The 14,554-nt window shown below is 36.5% G+C and overlaps 1 protein-coding gene across 1 annotated transcript in view; it reads right to left on the bottom strand.

Moving 5' to 3' along the window:
- MPP7 (MAGUK p55 scaffold protein 7) overlaps positions 1–14,554 on the bottom strand; it is a 151,094-nt gene that overhangs the window by 14,905 nt on the left and 121,635 nt on the right. Inside the window, exons 11-13 of the mRNA XM_075728125.1 lie at positions 7,846–7,866; positions 7,734–7,745; positions 6,607–6,648 (exon numbers count right to left, since the gene is read on the bottom strand). Of these exons, the coding sequence (XP_075584240.1) occupies positions 6,607–6,648; positions 7,734–7,745; positions 7,846–7,866 (75 nt within the window). The remainder of the gene's footprint in view (positions 1–6,606; positions 6,649–7,733; positions 7,746–7,845; positions 7,867–14,554) is intronic.

The following is a 14,554-nucleotide window of genomic DNA, read 5'->3' as shown; positions in this document are numbered from 1 at the left end:
CTAACACTGAAGTGACTGCAGTCAGGAAAGCCCTGTTGGAGTCCTGATAGCTGTGAGTGCACACACCCAAGAGAGGGCCCGGGAGATCTTGTCTGCCCTAGGGTGAAGTCCATCATGATACGAGGATGTTTTCTTGCTACATAACTACACCTAACTGTATAGGCAGTTATATAAAGAAAGGTTAAAAGTAACGTTAGCAACACAGACACACGAAGTCAGTTGCAAGTTTCCTCAGGCCTCATCTAAAAAGCTCCAGATCAAAAAAAAAAAGAAAAAAGTTGCCCTAAAAGCAGGCTGAAAATTGTTCTGAATTTTTTTCTGTGTAATCATTTTATAGGGGGGGAAAAAAAGAAAAAAAAGAAAAAGCAAGAATAATTCCTCACCTCTCACTACTAAACAGCTTACAGAATAAAGAGCTTTGTAACAAAAAACAGAATCCACATATCTGGAAAAGGCAAAAAGTAAGGGTAGCGATCAAATGAAGCCAAACCAATCGTCTCCATTCCAGTTTGGTGTTCACCTTACAAATGGCTCTGTGCCTCTGTGTAGCTGTCTCAGAGTGCCATTACCAACAGCTTCTTAACCTCAGCTTACATGTCAAACTGCAGAATCTTTAAGAAAAATATCCTTTCTGCAATATCTTTGTATCAATTCCATCTCTGCTGTTAGGTTTTAGTAAGACCACTTGTAAATTGTTCCTCTTTTCTCCATCCACTTTAATCAGATTTCATTACCAAACTACCAGGTGGTGGGTTATTTAAGAATTTTCATTTCTCCTTCTCTTAAAAGAGGGAAAAAAACCCAGTAGGTTTTGTTTTGTTTTGTTTTTTTTTTAAATCAAAAAGGAGAAAATCTTTCAGAGCTCTCTTCAGGCTGATTCATCCCTTGTCGCTTTTACAGGCTGCTTATAAAGCATCACAAGGACTCAGGTGATACGGTTCCACTGCTAACACGGGTTTCCTTGATGATTAAAACATTTTATATTTCTGTGACTGAAACTCACTGGTAAAATGAAAATAGTAATGCTGTCCTGTATATTAAGAAGGTTCAACAACAAGTTCAACTAGGACTTAAACATTACAGAAAAGCTATTCTATTAATTGGAAAGAACAAACACATGAGCCAGGGATAACTAAGCAGATTCCCACTATGGCTGATTTCTCTGCAGTGTGCTGATGAAGATGCTCTGTAAAACTACTGAATATTAAAAACCCGTGATACACTGATTGCTTTGCCACTTTAAGACTACTGTCAATTTGAAAGTTGTTTTAACTGTTCCTCAGAGGACATCTAAACAGCCCTATAGAGAAACCCAAGAAAGCTTGCTTTTAGCAGCTTTCAAAACCAAGGAAAATGTACAGTGCAGAGAGAAAGGATGAGACTGTTTCAAACATAGCCAACATTTTATGATACTGCTACTGCATTCCTGGAAACATGATTCTCCGTCTCTCACATCTGCCATTATATATCCTCACGTACGTGGCTTAACTTTACTATGACCTTCAGAAGCTATTTTATAAAGAACAGTTAATAAATATTTTCTATTGAAAGAACAGTTAATAAATATTTTCTATTGACCTCTGCATTTCTAATTGCATTATATGTTGGGCAGCTATGACTGTGCAAAAAGATTAAGCTGAACTGCAACAACATCATACTTGCAAGGAATAAACACATTTATGAACAAGCAAAAAATATTTGCACATTTTACAGTTTTGGACAGATGAAAAAACTTCCTATATTTAAATTAACAATAGAGCATTATTAAAAATAGAGTGAAAGTCACTACGGAAAAACAAACCCAAAATTGCATACTGATATGCAATAGAAAAATAAAGTTTCTATAAAATGATTAAGTTTAAAAGTAAATTCCTATCAAGAACAAAGGGAAAAAGAATTGCTTGCCCAGAATATTTGATAATATAAACCTCAATGAATATGAAAGGAGCTGCAGGCTATACTGTCTGTGGAATATGGATATCAGCAGAGATTAACCTTAGTTGCCAAGTATGCAGACTATAAAATAAAAGGGGAAAATTCTGTCACTAAAGCCACATAAAATTCTGAACATTCAGAAGCCTGCACCAGCTCACTGGTTTCAGCTACATGACCAGAAGCCTGCTGAACATGCAAACCCATAAACTACTGCTGGAATGTAACAGTTCGGTGAAATAAGAACAGCAGCTGGCAAGAAAATATGAAGAACAAATGTTCTCAAACTACAAATGTCTCCAAACCTTATAACACTTCTCAACATGAAACAAAAATCATAAGCTGCTACTAATAAACTTAATTAAGGCCCAACAACAATCCAAGAGAACCTACTTACATCTCTAAGAAAAAGAATGAAAAACACCTAGAAGAAAAGTGTGGTTATTCTTTTAACCACTAGCCGTATACATTTGGTCATCTCAGAACAACATCTTTATATTTACATTGAGAAATCCACTTGGACCTCACAGAGAAATCCAAACTGAAAACAGGCAATGCATGAACCTGTCTGCCCTAAAATATTTTCAAAGGACACCGATGTAAAAAGCTGTGCTTATTTGGATTTAGTAACGTAATTCTAAAGAAGTGAACAAAAGATTGCAATTATGTTGTGTGAATTTAAATCCAAATATGTTCATGAAAGTAGAAAGTTAATTTCTCAAATTCAGAGAAACTACACTAACAGGAAATATTATAATTTAAATTCACCTATGCTTCATAAATTCACCAGGAAGGCTCCAGAATGCTATAAAGCACTTAGACATGCTTTTGTTAATTTTCATTCACTAAAACAAGTGCTTAAGTATGTGTTTAAATTATGTATATTCTTCACTGAATTTAGTCTAACCATACATAATTTAGAGTAAACAAATTATGTTTAATTGTAAATGCATTTGCAAGTACTTTTTTTATTCGTATTACTGACAAAAGTAAGTTTGGCACCACGGTCATTATCTAGGTTTGTATGAATACAATATTTTTACTAGATATTTCTGGATCCCCCCCCCCCCCCCCCCCCGCAAATACTGGTATTTTTTTTATACTGGCTCATATACTGAGTATTTCTGTTGTTACACAGGAACTGCACAAACACAGAGCAGACTTCTTAACTCTGCTTGCTTCTGGACTGATTCCCAGCTTGCACATTTAGACAGGGTTAATAAAAATTTAGATTATGTCTGGATTTTTAAGACAAAATTGAGAATAGTAAACAGATGATATTCATCTATATTTACTGTATGTTCATAAAGGTTCAAGTAATGTAACTAGAATTTAAGCTTGGCAAAGGCAAACTCCTAACGTTCTCCCCAGCAATTCCTCAGGAAATTACTGCAGAAACATATGATACTATACTGTGACTTAAATATTAGAATTTGGTAAAAAATCATGAAATTTATTTGAGTCACTTTAGAGGGGAGGGTTCAAATTAATAGCAGCATAACCTTGGACATAAAATATCTGACCCCAGATGGTACAGCCATTCTGCTTTCTGAAAGCTGCCTCTTCTGTTGCTCTTCATGACCACCTCATGTGTGTCTAAAGTATGAGAGGGTCAGATGTTCACAGAATATCCTGGTTCACAGATTGAAATGCCAACAAATACAGAGCCCTAAACCCATAACGAGCCACAAAATTGACCGAAAATTCATGAATTGATATCAGAATTGTAGTTCACTTGATGTGATGACATACTATCAAAAGCAGTATGAAACATGACTTAGTCATTTGGTTTTAGGAAGTAAACTGTTTCTAGAATTTAGACACATGAACGATTTATCATACGGCAACTTACCTCATCCTAACTGCTCATATGTGTGAATACAACCTGCTGTAAATGCAAGGTAATACAGGTCAACTCCTTCATCAATGGTTAAGCTAATTCAGACTCCCTTGCTCTTGTAACAGGTTACAACATATAGACAGGCATTTAATTGGGTGTCACTAAAACACCCTGAACTTGTTGGTGTAACCCAAGCCTTTCAGTGACAATGTTTTAGGTTTTGTTTTCAGTGTAGTATGTTTAATCAGGACTTTGTGTTAGAACAATGAGGAGACTTGCCTAGAAATTTTTAGTTACTTAGCAATCAAGGAGGGCCATAAATGTCTATCATCTTTCAAGAACATGCACATTCAGAAAAATTGAGATGCTCAGGATTCACTCCAAAAAGCAGTACTACAAAACACAGCTGGACATTCAGTATAAGCTGTTTTCAAAAATCAGACATATTTGTTTTCCCACTCTTCAAAAAAGCAACAGGCAGGGAAAAAGAAGTATCTCTGAAGGCCTTTGCTACCCTTGGGATTGAAGGAATATATAATATACTCAGACCAGTGGAAAAGAAAGAGGACCCTCCAAAGCAGGAAGGTGGACTGCAGCAGTTGGATACGGTATTGGCTCCCATGTACATAACAGAGGGTTTATAAAGTGTTTTTGCCTAGGACTCCTTTACCTTATAGACTACACAAGTTTTATATCTTACACAGCACATAGGTAAAAGTTTTGTGCCCTCCTTGTAGCTGGTCAGCAAGTTTTGTTCAAATTATTACACTGTAAGCAGTGGCATTTGTCCAGCCCAGAAAGTTATTGCACAGCAGTTTGTTCCTTGAGAAAATACAACTGAAAAATAATTTAGGAGAAAAACCACCCTAACTGTGTCTGAATATGATTGGGCTCCTAATGTTTTGTGAAACAAGGAGACATAGGAGTGCATGAGACAGTTTGAATTACAGATCACTGTCTCCTGTTACCATGTGCAAAAGAATAGTAACATCAGCTTTCTAAAGCCCACCTGCTTGATCTTGAGAGGATAATTTTTAATGAATGATTCTTAGTGAAGAGCTCCAAGGAACCTCTAATTTCTAAACCAAATAGCTAGCTATTCACAACCAGTGAATATACTTGTGTCCTTACCCCAAAATTGATCCTAACCTTAGACAAGTCTTTTTTTCCTCCCTGTTGTTCTGTCTTCTGGCTCTCCTCTCCAACACCTCAATTCCAACAGCACGGACCCAGCATGAGAAGGCTGAAGGTACCATCTCTGGACAAATGGCTGCACTCCACCGTGTGGAAGCTCTCAAGAGATAAACCATTGCCTGCACTGTACAGTAGGTCTCCAATAATTTTTGTGAAGTTTTGCCTAAGTAAACTACAATTCATCTTGATTTGTTTGTTCTTTGCATCTGGGACAATAGCTTCTTCCACAAGACACCTCCTTCCTAGATGATCAAGCTTTTTGGTAGCTGCAGACCAAAATGCTTCACTGAAAGGGCTACAGCACCAAGAAAAGGTGGATTCTGTTTTGCCACCTTCATTCTCAAATAAAGCATCAGCCCACTAAGATCTGACTGCCAAACCATGATAGCCTGATCTTGAGAATTCATGCAATCTGTATTTGTAGACAGAAAGAAAAGATGGGGGGGATGTCTTTTCTGTTTCAAAGAGAAGTTTTGATAAGGAAAATGCAGGAAAGTGCAGCACACTTCAATGTCTCAACACAATTACAATTCAACATTAACTTAGTTGATTAATTAACAAAGGTAAGAAGGTTATTTTCAGCATGATCAGATGACCATTAGTTCCACAAATACATGATGAAATTATACCACACTTTAAAAAGGTCAAAGTTCTTTCAATTATATAGCTTGTGTGTTCCTGATGTAGTTTATATATCACATTTAAAAACAGTATAGTGCAATATGAAAACCATCTCTAATTTACAGTACTGGTCTAGGGTGTTTCAGTGAGCCCAGTGGCTTGGATGTACTAAAGCACTTTGACAAGTTTCTTCCCGTTCCTCTTGTAGTAGGAGGATGAAAGCCTTGGGAAAAGGGCTGGTTGCCACAAAATCCGCTCCAGCCAGCCCTTCAGCTGGCAGGAATTCTGGACAGTTTCAACTAAAATATTTTTACATAGCTTTTAAAATGGCACAAATTAAAAAGTTGAAACATATCATGGAACATTCACCTTTTTTAAATGTTACTTTTGTTTGAAATTTGGAATCTTGAAGCTGAAGCCAAAGCACTCCTTCCCCTCCTCTTTCCCCCTCCCCGCAATGATACATTGAGCTCAGACTAGCTTTAAAGCTAAATTTAAGCTATTGAGTTATTATGACTTATTTTATTTTGTAATGTGGAAAAAGAACCGGCGCCTGCAAATTTGCTTTGTACTCTCACTGAATCCTCCCAAAATTGTTAGATAGACATGTGCAAAGAAAGTGTAAGCAAAACTTAGCTAAAACGTTGGAAGTGTGTCTTCAAAGACTTACTCAAACTTTTCAGGATACAGTAACCTTTTTGTTTCATTAAGCACATTGCTTACTTAGTGTACTTTAAAAGTCAATATTTTTCCCAAATTTATAAATATTTTTTATTTTGACTTAAAAATCAAACCGGTATTTTAGTAGCTTATGTTTAACCAGATAAATACATACACTACATAAACCCTTTATGTCAAATCCAATGAGCCATTTTTAAAACCTTAATATTCATGCTTTTCTCATGCAGAGTAAGGACATTTATATGCAGATTACCCCCAAAAGCAAAGTGGACACAGTAGTTCCAGGGAAAAGAAGCTGAAAGAAAGGAAGAAATTGTCTTTTGTAACCAGTTGCTCACCTAGATAGGATCCGCTGTTGTGACCAGCACTTTCAGCATCTTCTGGATGAAGGGTAAAAGCATACAGAATAAGAGCCAAGAAATAAAGCAGAATAGTTAGAAGCCCAGCAAAAAATACAGAAGAAATTACTTAAAAAATGACAACTGTACAAAGCATAGCATTAAAAAGCCTTCAATAGGCCATTTTCTTAAAAACATAAAACAACATTTATTGTTTTATATTTTAGCTGGAGATATTCTGGAATTTTGCAGCATGCACACTGATCTTTTCACCTTTTCAAGCAAAAATCGTGATGACAGCAAACATTCTAAAAAGAATTCTAACACTGTATTATTCACACATTATCAGTTAATAGAAAATATGATGCCACTTAAAAGAAAGCAAAATGTATTTGATATAAATCAAGCTTTTTCATAAATTATACATTATCAGACTTTAACTTAAGTTTTGGCTCACTGGATTAGACAGAAAGGTTTTTGATCCAAAACACATCCTCTTATTTGATATAAAATAGCTATAATGTGTATCTTTACATGCCAGAGGCCCTTTGATCAAAAATATGAGCTACAATTTCTAATGCCTTTATAAACAAAGGCCTCTTAAGTAAAAAAAAAATAAATACAAGAGATCAGCTGCTATTACTTTAACATATGCTGCAAGCATAACAGTAACCAGCTACACTCAGAGGGAAAACAGTAAAGATGATACTACATGGATGAACTTTCTACCATCTCGAGAAATACTTCATCAGTATTAATTAGAAATGCCAGACCTCTCATGGCCATGTAATTAAGTCAGAACAATCTCCCTCCAACCCAGCCCACCCAAGTTTTGCTAATATTATTTTATGATACTACTTTTCTGTACGTATCTTCCAAAAGTTCAAGAGAGAGAGAGAGAAAGCAGTTTAAAACAGACCAAATTACTGATCTTTACATGAAGCAACTAGGAATATTCTGGTATTTTTATCTACTTGAAAAAAATTACTCAAGGTATTTGGTGGCAATATAAAAGCATTATATGTATAACATCTCTTAGAAACATTGGACTATATTCAATTTAATTCTAAACACATGTTCTTTAAATAAAATTATTGGGCTATGCAGGGAAACTTTTGTACATGTACCTTCAATTTCCTCTGAGAAGCACAAAGGAAAAATAGGAAAGGAAATCATTAAATGGAGTGAAAACACAACTTAAGAAAGAAAAGTTAAATCGAAGAAGAAAAATGCACCTACCACACTCAACCGCTTCCTCATCTTAGAACAGCCAAAAAAACAAAGTATTATTGTTTAATACTTCATAAATAGGAAAAAATTTAGCTACGTAAGCTACTCCAAAATCCTCTCGATAGCACCTATTATATTGAGGCATATACCAACATACCAGCACTGAGTTTAACTTACATGTTTAACTACACTCAGTTAGAAAAGGACCTAAAAAGACATTGAAGTATTATGTGCACTTTAAATTTCCTATATGAAATTCTTCCACTATTCATTTGGTAGCAACGACCTTACCCAGTTGTCATGGAAGATCTCTTTGATATTAAATGCAAAGTTTGTTTAATTCCCTTTAATCAGTCTTAACCTAGAATTTCTAAGAATCGCTACCAAGAACATAATCTCAGTACCTTTCTGCACTTTTTAAAGATATTTTAAAATCTTTCATGTGTAACTGATGCACCAAACAAAGGCAAGGTTGAAACTCTCCTGCCTATCTGATTACATACAAGAGCTTTTTTTCCCATTTCATGTCATGAAATGGATACAAGACTCTTTTCTGCCAGGGGAAGAATACTGTTTTGCAGAATCATTTCTTCTTACCTTTTTTCCTGAGGACTTATGTTTTAAAATATTAATTTAGAAGACTTCTCTGAATCCTATTTGAAGTTTATTTCTACACTTGAGGTGACCATATGGTTTTAGTAGGCTGGAAGGTCCTCTAAGGTGAGCACTGCTTGGTTGACCACATCTGGTGCCTTAAAAGAGTGCCGACAGTTTTGTGAGTTGAGAGTGAATGCACTGGAACCTTCTTCCTCTCCTGACCTTAAAAGCTCCCAATTCTTGAAGTGACAAACACCCTAAAGCTGGAGCTAGGATGGCAGGCTGGCTCCCAGGTACTATTTCTTTCTCCTTCTCTGTGCTGAGAGACCTCTTACACTTCTTGATATGTATGACAAGTTTTTCTATATTTCCATTTCCATGACTTTCAATATGCTGCAAATGTATCTCCTGAAAAAAAGTCGCTAATGTTCAAAACCAGTTTACATCAATACATGTAAAAAGTCTCCTGAATTCAACAAAGTTATTTGACTGAACTAGTGACTGTGCATTTTAAAGTATTCTGTTTGGTATTTTATCATTGGAAACAGACAAGTCCTCATCTACGAACATGAAAGACCAGACCAGGAGAAAAAGAGGTCTGTATGTACACACAGGTATACATTCACTCAACCCTCACCACTGCAGACCTTCGGAGGAGACCTGCAAGTATAGGAGGTGGTCGAGCTACAGCAGCAGGGCTGAGAACAGCTGCAGGGAACGCAGGCTTACGGGCCACCCTTGCTAGGAAACAGAACGGTCTTATCCATCCATGCTATAAATTAAAGACGTTAGGATTCCCAAGTGCGCCAGCTGATGCCAGAGAGCACAAGCCAAAATATCTACAAGCTGAGGTTTAATGCTGAGATAAAGTGAAGGAGTTTTGAACTTTTTGTGTTTTGTTAAATATTTTCCTTCTTGATACTGCTCTTGGCTTTCTTGGGCTTCTCCTAAGATCACAGTCTATAATGAAAAGATGTGGGAAATCAGTGGGTCTTCATAGCTTCATGCAGCTATGAAACAGTCATCAACATATAGGTCCCAATTTGAACTGTACCAGGAATTTTACCAGGGCTGTTGCCTATCCCTAGTAAAGCCAGAGGTTATTTGCAAGGAAACTTCGAATTGTGATTCACCGCTAACTAATACAGCTCTGTGTGTCTGAAGCAGTTGCACGCATGCAGCAGATATGTGCAGATACATGCCTGAAGTTTCAAAGTTTAGAGACATGGAAAATTGGGGTAGATCTTCTCAGGCCAGTATAGTTTTACTAAATTAAAGTGGGGTGAGAAAGGAAATAGAAGTGTTTATCTGAAAGGAGCAAGTAAGAGACTAAAAAAGGACAGAGAGTAGAGAGGAGGAAATCTGATGGGAAGCAGGAAAATAAAAGCAGTGGCAAAATGGAAAAAAAAAAAGGCAACATGGAACAAATAAAACACTGAGAAAAGAAGAAATACAGTCAAATAAATGTAGAGTGATAAGAAGGGAGAGGAAGTTACAAAGAAAATAGCCATGGAACAGGCTCATGAAACAACAACAAAGCAGTACCAAGACATAAATGGGAAAAAGAAATAGGAAACACAAGCGCAATGGAAGCTTAGGAAGTAGGTGTTTTTATTAATTTTAGAAAGACTTCAGCATAGCAAATATGCTAAACTATAACAAAGAAAACAGTATCACATACACTGTATTTCTGTATGTACTTTAACTTAAATATATTTAGATTTGATTTTGAGGGCCTCACCTAAATTATATTACTTATGAAGCTCAAAACCAGTGCCACTCCAGGAACTTCCTCAACTCTTTGCAACAGTCCAACACCAGATTAAAATTTTTAACTTCTGCTGACTTGCTTTCAACAATATTTCCACCAAAGAATCTTATCTAAATGTTTCTCAGTCTAAAATTAGATCCAACAGCTCTGTTCTAGTTTCTTACCACAAGCAAGTTACATTATCCCTTAAATTCTATTTCACTCTAGTAAGCAAGAAATTGTGATGTACAACAATCTGCATTACAGTGAATATATTAAACACTCCTGATTTTTTACTGATGAACAACCCCACATAGCAATTGACATTTATACTGTTTTGCAGGTTTTTTATCTTACAGGGTTTTATAGATTGAACGATACATATATGTTCATGCTATAAGAAATTTAAGGTGATCTAATTTAATCCTCTCTTAACATCATCAGATAACACTATCTCTACCAAGATAATTTGGAAAATGAAGGAGGATAGTCTTGCGGTGAAGGACAGAGCAAGCGTTTATGAGATCCATTTCCACTTCTGTCTCAGGTGACCTTGACTCAAATGTCATCCAGCTTCAGGTTTCCTTAATTTCTCTGTGGTAGCAGGAAGTTAATATTTGTAAGGACAGGAGACTTCTGAACAAAGATGCTAATGTGCTGATTTAACTCTATAGGTCTGGTTTATTTTTTGTTTTTACTCATAACTACCTGGAGGTGAGCAATCAAGTTTCAAATATGAAGACAGAAAAACACTGAGAAGAAAGGCAGAGTTAAGCTTGTGCAGCAATTATAACAAGCAAAAGAGTCCTACTATACGTTTATCCTAAATGTTTGGTCTCCAAATACAAGTGGTACAAAGCATTCATTCTTCTAGCCTGTTTAAATTCTTTTGTTGGCAGAATACAATCTTCAATTCACAAGACACTCATCTATGGATAAACTGGGTTACATCTTGTTTGAATGAACACCATTTGGCTGCAGTTAAATATTTCCTCTTGCTCATACAATGCCAATCACATATGGTAAATCAAAATTGAAAGTAAAATGGGTTTTAAGCCCTAGAAAAACTATATGATGATGGCTTTGCCACAGTAAGTATTTACATTTAGCATTAAATATACAGAACAAATGTATTTTCAAGGAAAAGACATCTCTGAACAGCTCTATCATATATGCTACATACATATACTGATTTATATGTAACTATATATGCAGGGTATGGATATACACATATGCACGTGCTGCACAAGTTAACAGAAGTTACAGGCTACACTACTATAAAATGTAAAGTTATTAGTAATTTTCATACCAGAGACAACACATATATAGCATAAGAATAAACAAGAGTAACTGCTATGAAAGCAAAATTATGCTCAAGGAATATAATGTCTTGGCTGATTATTGTAGTTTATAATAATTGCAGAATGGTAAGTTATTTTGTTGTTATTCAAAGAAATTTACTTTTTCCCCCTCAAAAAACTCAGGTGACCAGTGTTTTATCTACAAATTAAAGTAAGCTACCAATGCAAGAATGACCATGTTTGTTGGCAGTGACTATTACAGTCAGAGCATGAGTAGCCTTTGTGTTCAAGCTGACAGACTGGGAACTATTAAACGTATGAATTCTTCCCTGTACTGAGTCTCACGTCACTCCTAGTTAGCCAGGATGCAGTGACAGGAAAACTCACAGAGCCAACTGGCTACAAAGTTGTGCCCAAGCTAAGATGACACCCTAAAGCCAGGAATGCTGTTAAGTATTACTGAGGAACACCAGGTAAGCAGGTTTCTGCGAGCTGGCATCAGCCATGGCTCTCAAGCTCAGACACACCAAAGCTGACTGCATGCAGCCAGGCACGTGTACTGTACCTCCCTCCGCATCCCACAGAGTTTCCTCACACCCCGCGTCAGGTACACCACACATTCACCGGCCCAGCGCATGGGGGGTTAGTTCTACTCACATGATCTCATGCATCTCTATTCCTTTACTTTCATTCCATTTTCCTATTTCCTTTTCTATGCTGCTTTTTATTATCATTTTTTACCCAGTATAATTTTCCCATAGTATTAATGCACAAGCAATACTGCTTTTTGCTCAAAAGTCATTGCTGTTAGGTATTGAGAAAAACACTGAAAATACTTGAGAGGTTTGGTGTCCCTCCATCATTTCTGCACTAACTCAGAACCTGGGAAGTAACGCTATCAATCTTGTCAGCAGGTCAGCACATCTAACTGCCACTTATCTCATGCTTTTTAAACTTATCAAATATTAATGTTGAACTTACTGAGGTTTTCTACCTATAAAAAACCAAAACAGGTCAGAGTTTATAGTAGTAATTTTTGCATTCACTATTTCAAAATCTTTAACAAAACAAATAAGTTAGTGTTTGATTTAAATGGAATCAAGAAACAACTATAGTGTAAATACTGACTATAGTAATGCTCTTGCATAATACTGTTAATTGCGCCCATTTAATAATTTTGAAGCCCATCCTCTGTGGGGTTTTGCCTAATGTGGTCTATGGGCAGCTTTTGTCCATCTGTTCTTCCATTGCCCTTGTTGCAGTATTTTCTCCTTTTCTTCATCCTCAATATGAAACATCACTCCCCTGCTTTTCCCCTTATTTCCTTATTCCTACTTTTTCTGGGTCTTGCTCTCAATGTAAAATCATCTCTTGTCAGTGTAGGGTCCATCTATATTATCAGTTTCCTGCCACCTTATGCTCAGGTACCGTCAAACTATGCACCCTCTCCATTTTCAAACTAAGAAGTGTGATTTCACTTACCTTTCAATATGGAATGTATATTGCTTTGTCCCCTCCTCCAGTGTACATGTTAAAGGTTTTTCACTTTGACTGGTGCAATGTGAGAAAGATTCTCTTACCTCTTTCAAGAAACTAGCTAAATCCTGGGAGAGGCTTATGCCTGTATCTTCCACAAAGCTGAAGTATTTACTTTTACTTATATTCACTTTACACATAGACACAATGAAACAAGTTGACTTGGCTATTAAAGCGAAACTAAGAAATGGCATTTCTATTATAAACTGATCTTTTTAATAGTTTAGAATTAGGTTGGATTTCTGTTGTTTTCAGTGCAAATAATTCTTTCTGAAAAAGTTCCTTAGAAAATATCCTCTACTCCCTTTCCTTGACATGTGTATACATACAAGCATGGTCAGCATCACCAAAAAAGCCCACTTTTTTTCCTTCCAAAGTTGTGATACACAAATATGTGTGCAGATTAACAACTTTACACAACATGCATTGCTATGCTGAAAAGTATAAAAAATTCAAAATTGGAAATAGAAAGAAGGCATACCAAAAGTAGTTCAATCTAGCTCTTCACAGGTTTTGAAAAATACTTAATTATCAAAGCAAATTCTGACGGATGTTAATGTTACTGTGAATACAGTTATTGACTATGCTTCAGAGAGCTCTTTTTCTAGACAAATACAACAGTCCTTCCCAGTTCCAGAACAGGCCTGAGAAGAGAGGAAAAAAGAAGTTGTCGGATACTTCTTGTATGTTATACTACCCTGGAATCCTACCTAAGAAACCAGAGCTGACTCACATTTTCTTGGTATCCAAGAAAATAGAATATTTCTCCTTGATTCTCCCTATTAAAAACAAAGGCATATGCCCAAGTTTCTTTGTCATTACAAAACAGGGGATTTGTGGAATAAGTTGACTGAACAGAGCAGGCCAACATCCAGTGCTACTCAAGAAAGCTTCCTAGTGCAACTCCCAGCCCTGTCAGGAAAGGGAGTTTTATTAGCAGCTCTATTGAAGGCAACAGGTTTTTGTCTCTGGGAAGCTATAAGAGTATCAGCTGGCAAATTGCCCTTTCCCTCCAAACTGCTATGGAAATTCAGGTCATACGATCGGATGGGATCAACTGCAATAGCAGGCAACCTCTCAATATACAGCTAGTTCAGGAAGATCTACAGAACATCAGTTTGCCCCCACAATTACCTGTCCAAACATTGGAGAACCCTATATCAAGCTGAAGGCCTGTAGTACAGGATTAAAAAAGAATCAGACGAAATCAAGCATTACCAATTGCCCACCTTTTTACATGGGAACTTGTCCAATAAAACTTTAGAGGACAATAATCAGTGGGCCATACCTCACAATACAGAAAAGGGCTAAAAAAAAAAAAAAAAAAAAATCAGACCCAGCAGTCCTTTCCAATTTTCTGTTCTCTATGTCACCTTCCTTACATGTTTCTGATACTGGCAGTATGCTGTTCATTCAGCTGAGCAATGCATGATTCTCCAGCATCTCCTAATTTGGGCAAGGTGATTGCTCTGCACAAATACAGACACGGCCTCCACATCTCACAGCTTCACTGCCGTGGTTGGTAACATGAAAA

The sequence above is a fragment of the Pelecanus crispus genome, chromosome 2 (assembly GCF_030463565.1).
Source record: "Pelecanus crispus isolate bPelCri1 chromosome 2, bPelCri1.pri, whole genome shotgun sequence".
Classification (NCBI taxonomy): Eukaryota; Metazoa; Chordata; class Aves; order Pelecaniformes; family Pelecanidae; genus Pelecanus; species Pelecanus crispus.
The sequence above is the reverse complement of the archived record's forward strand: the minus strand, read 5'-3'. Positions and strand labels throughout refer to the sequence as shown.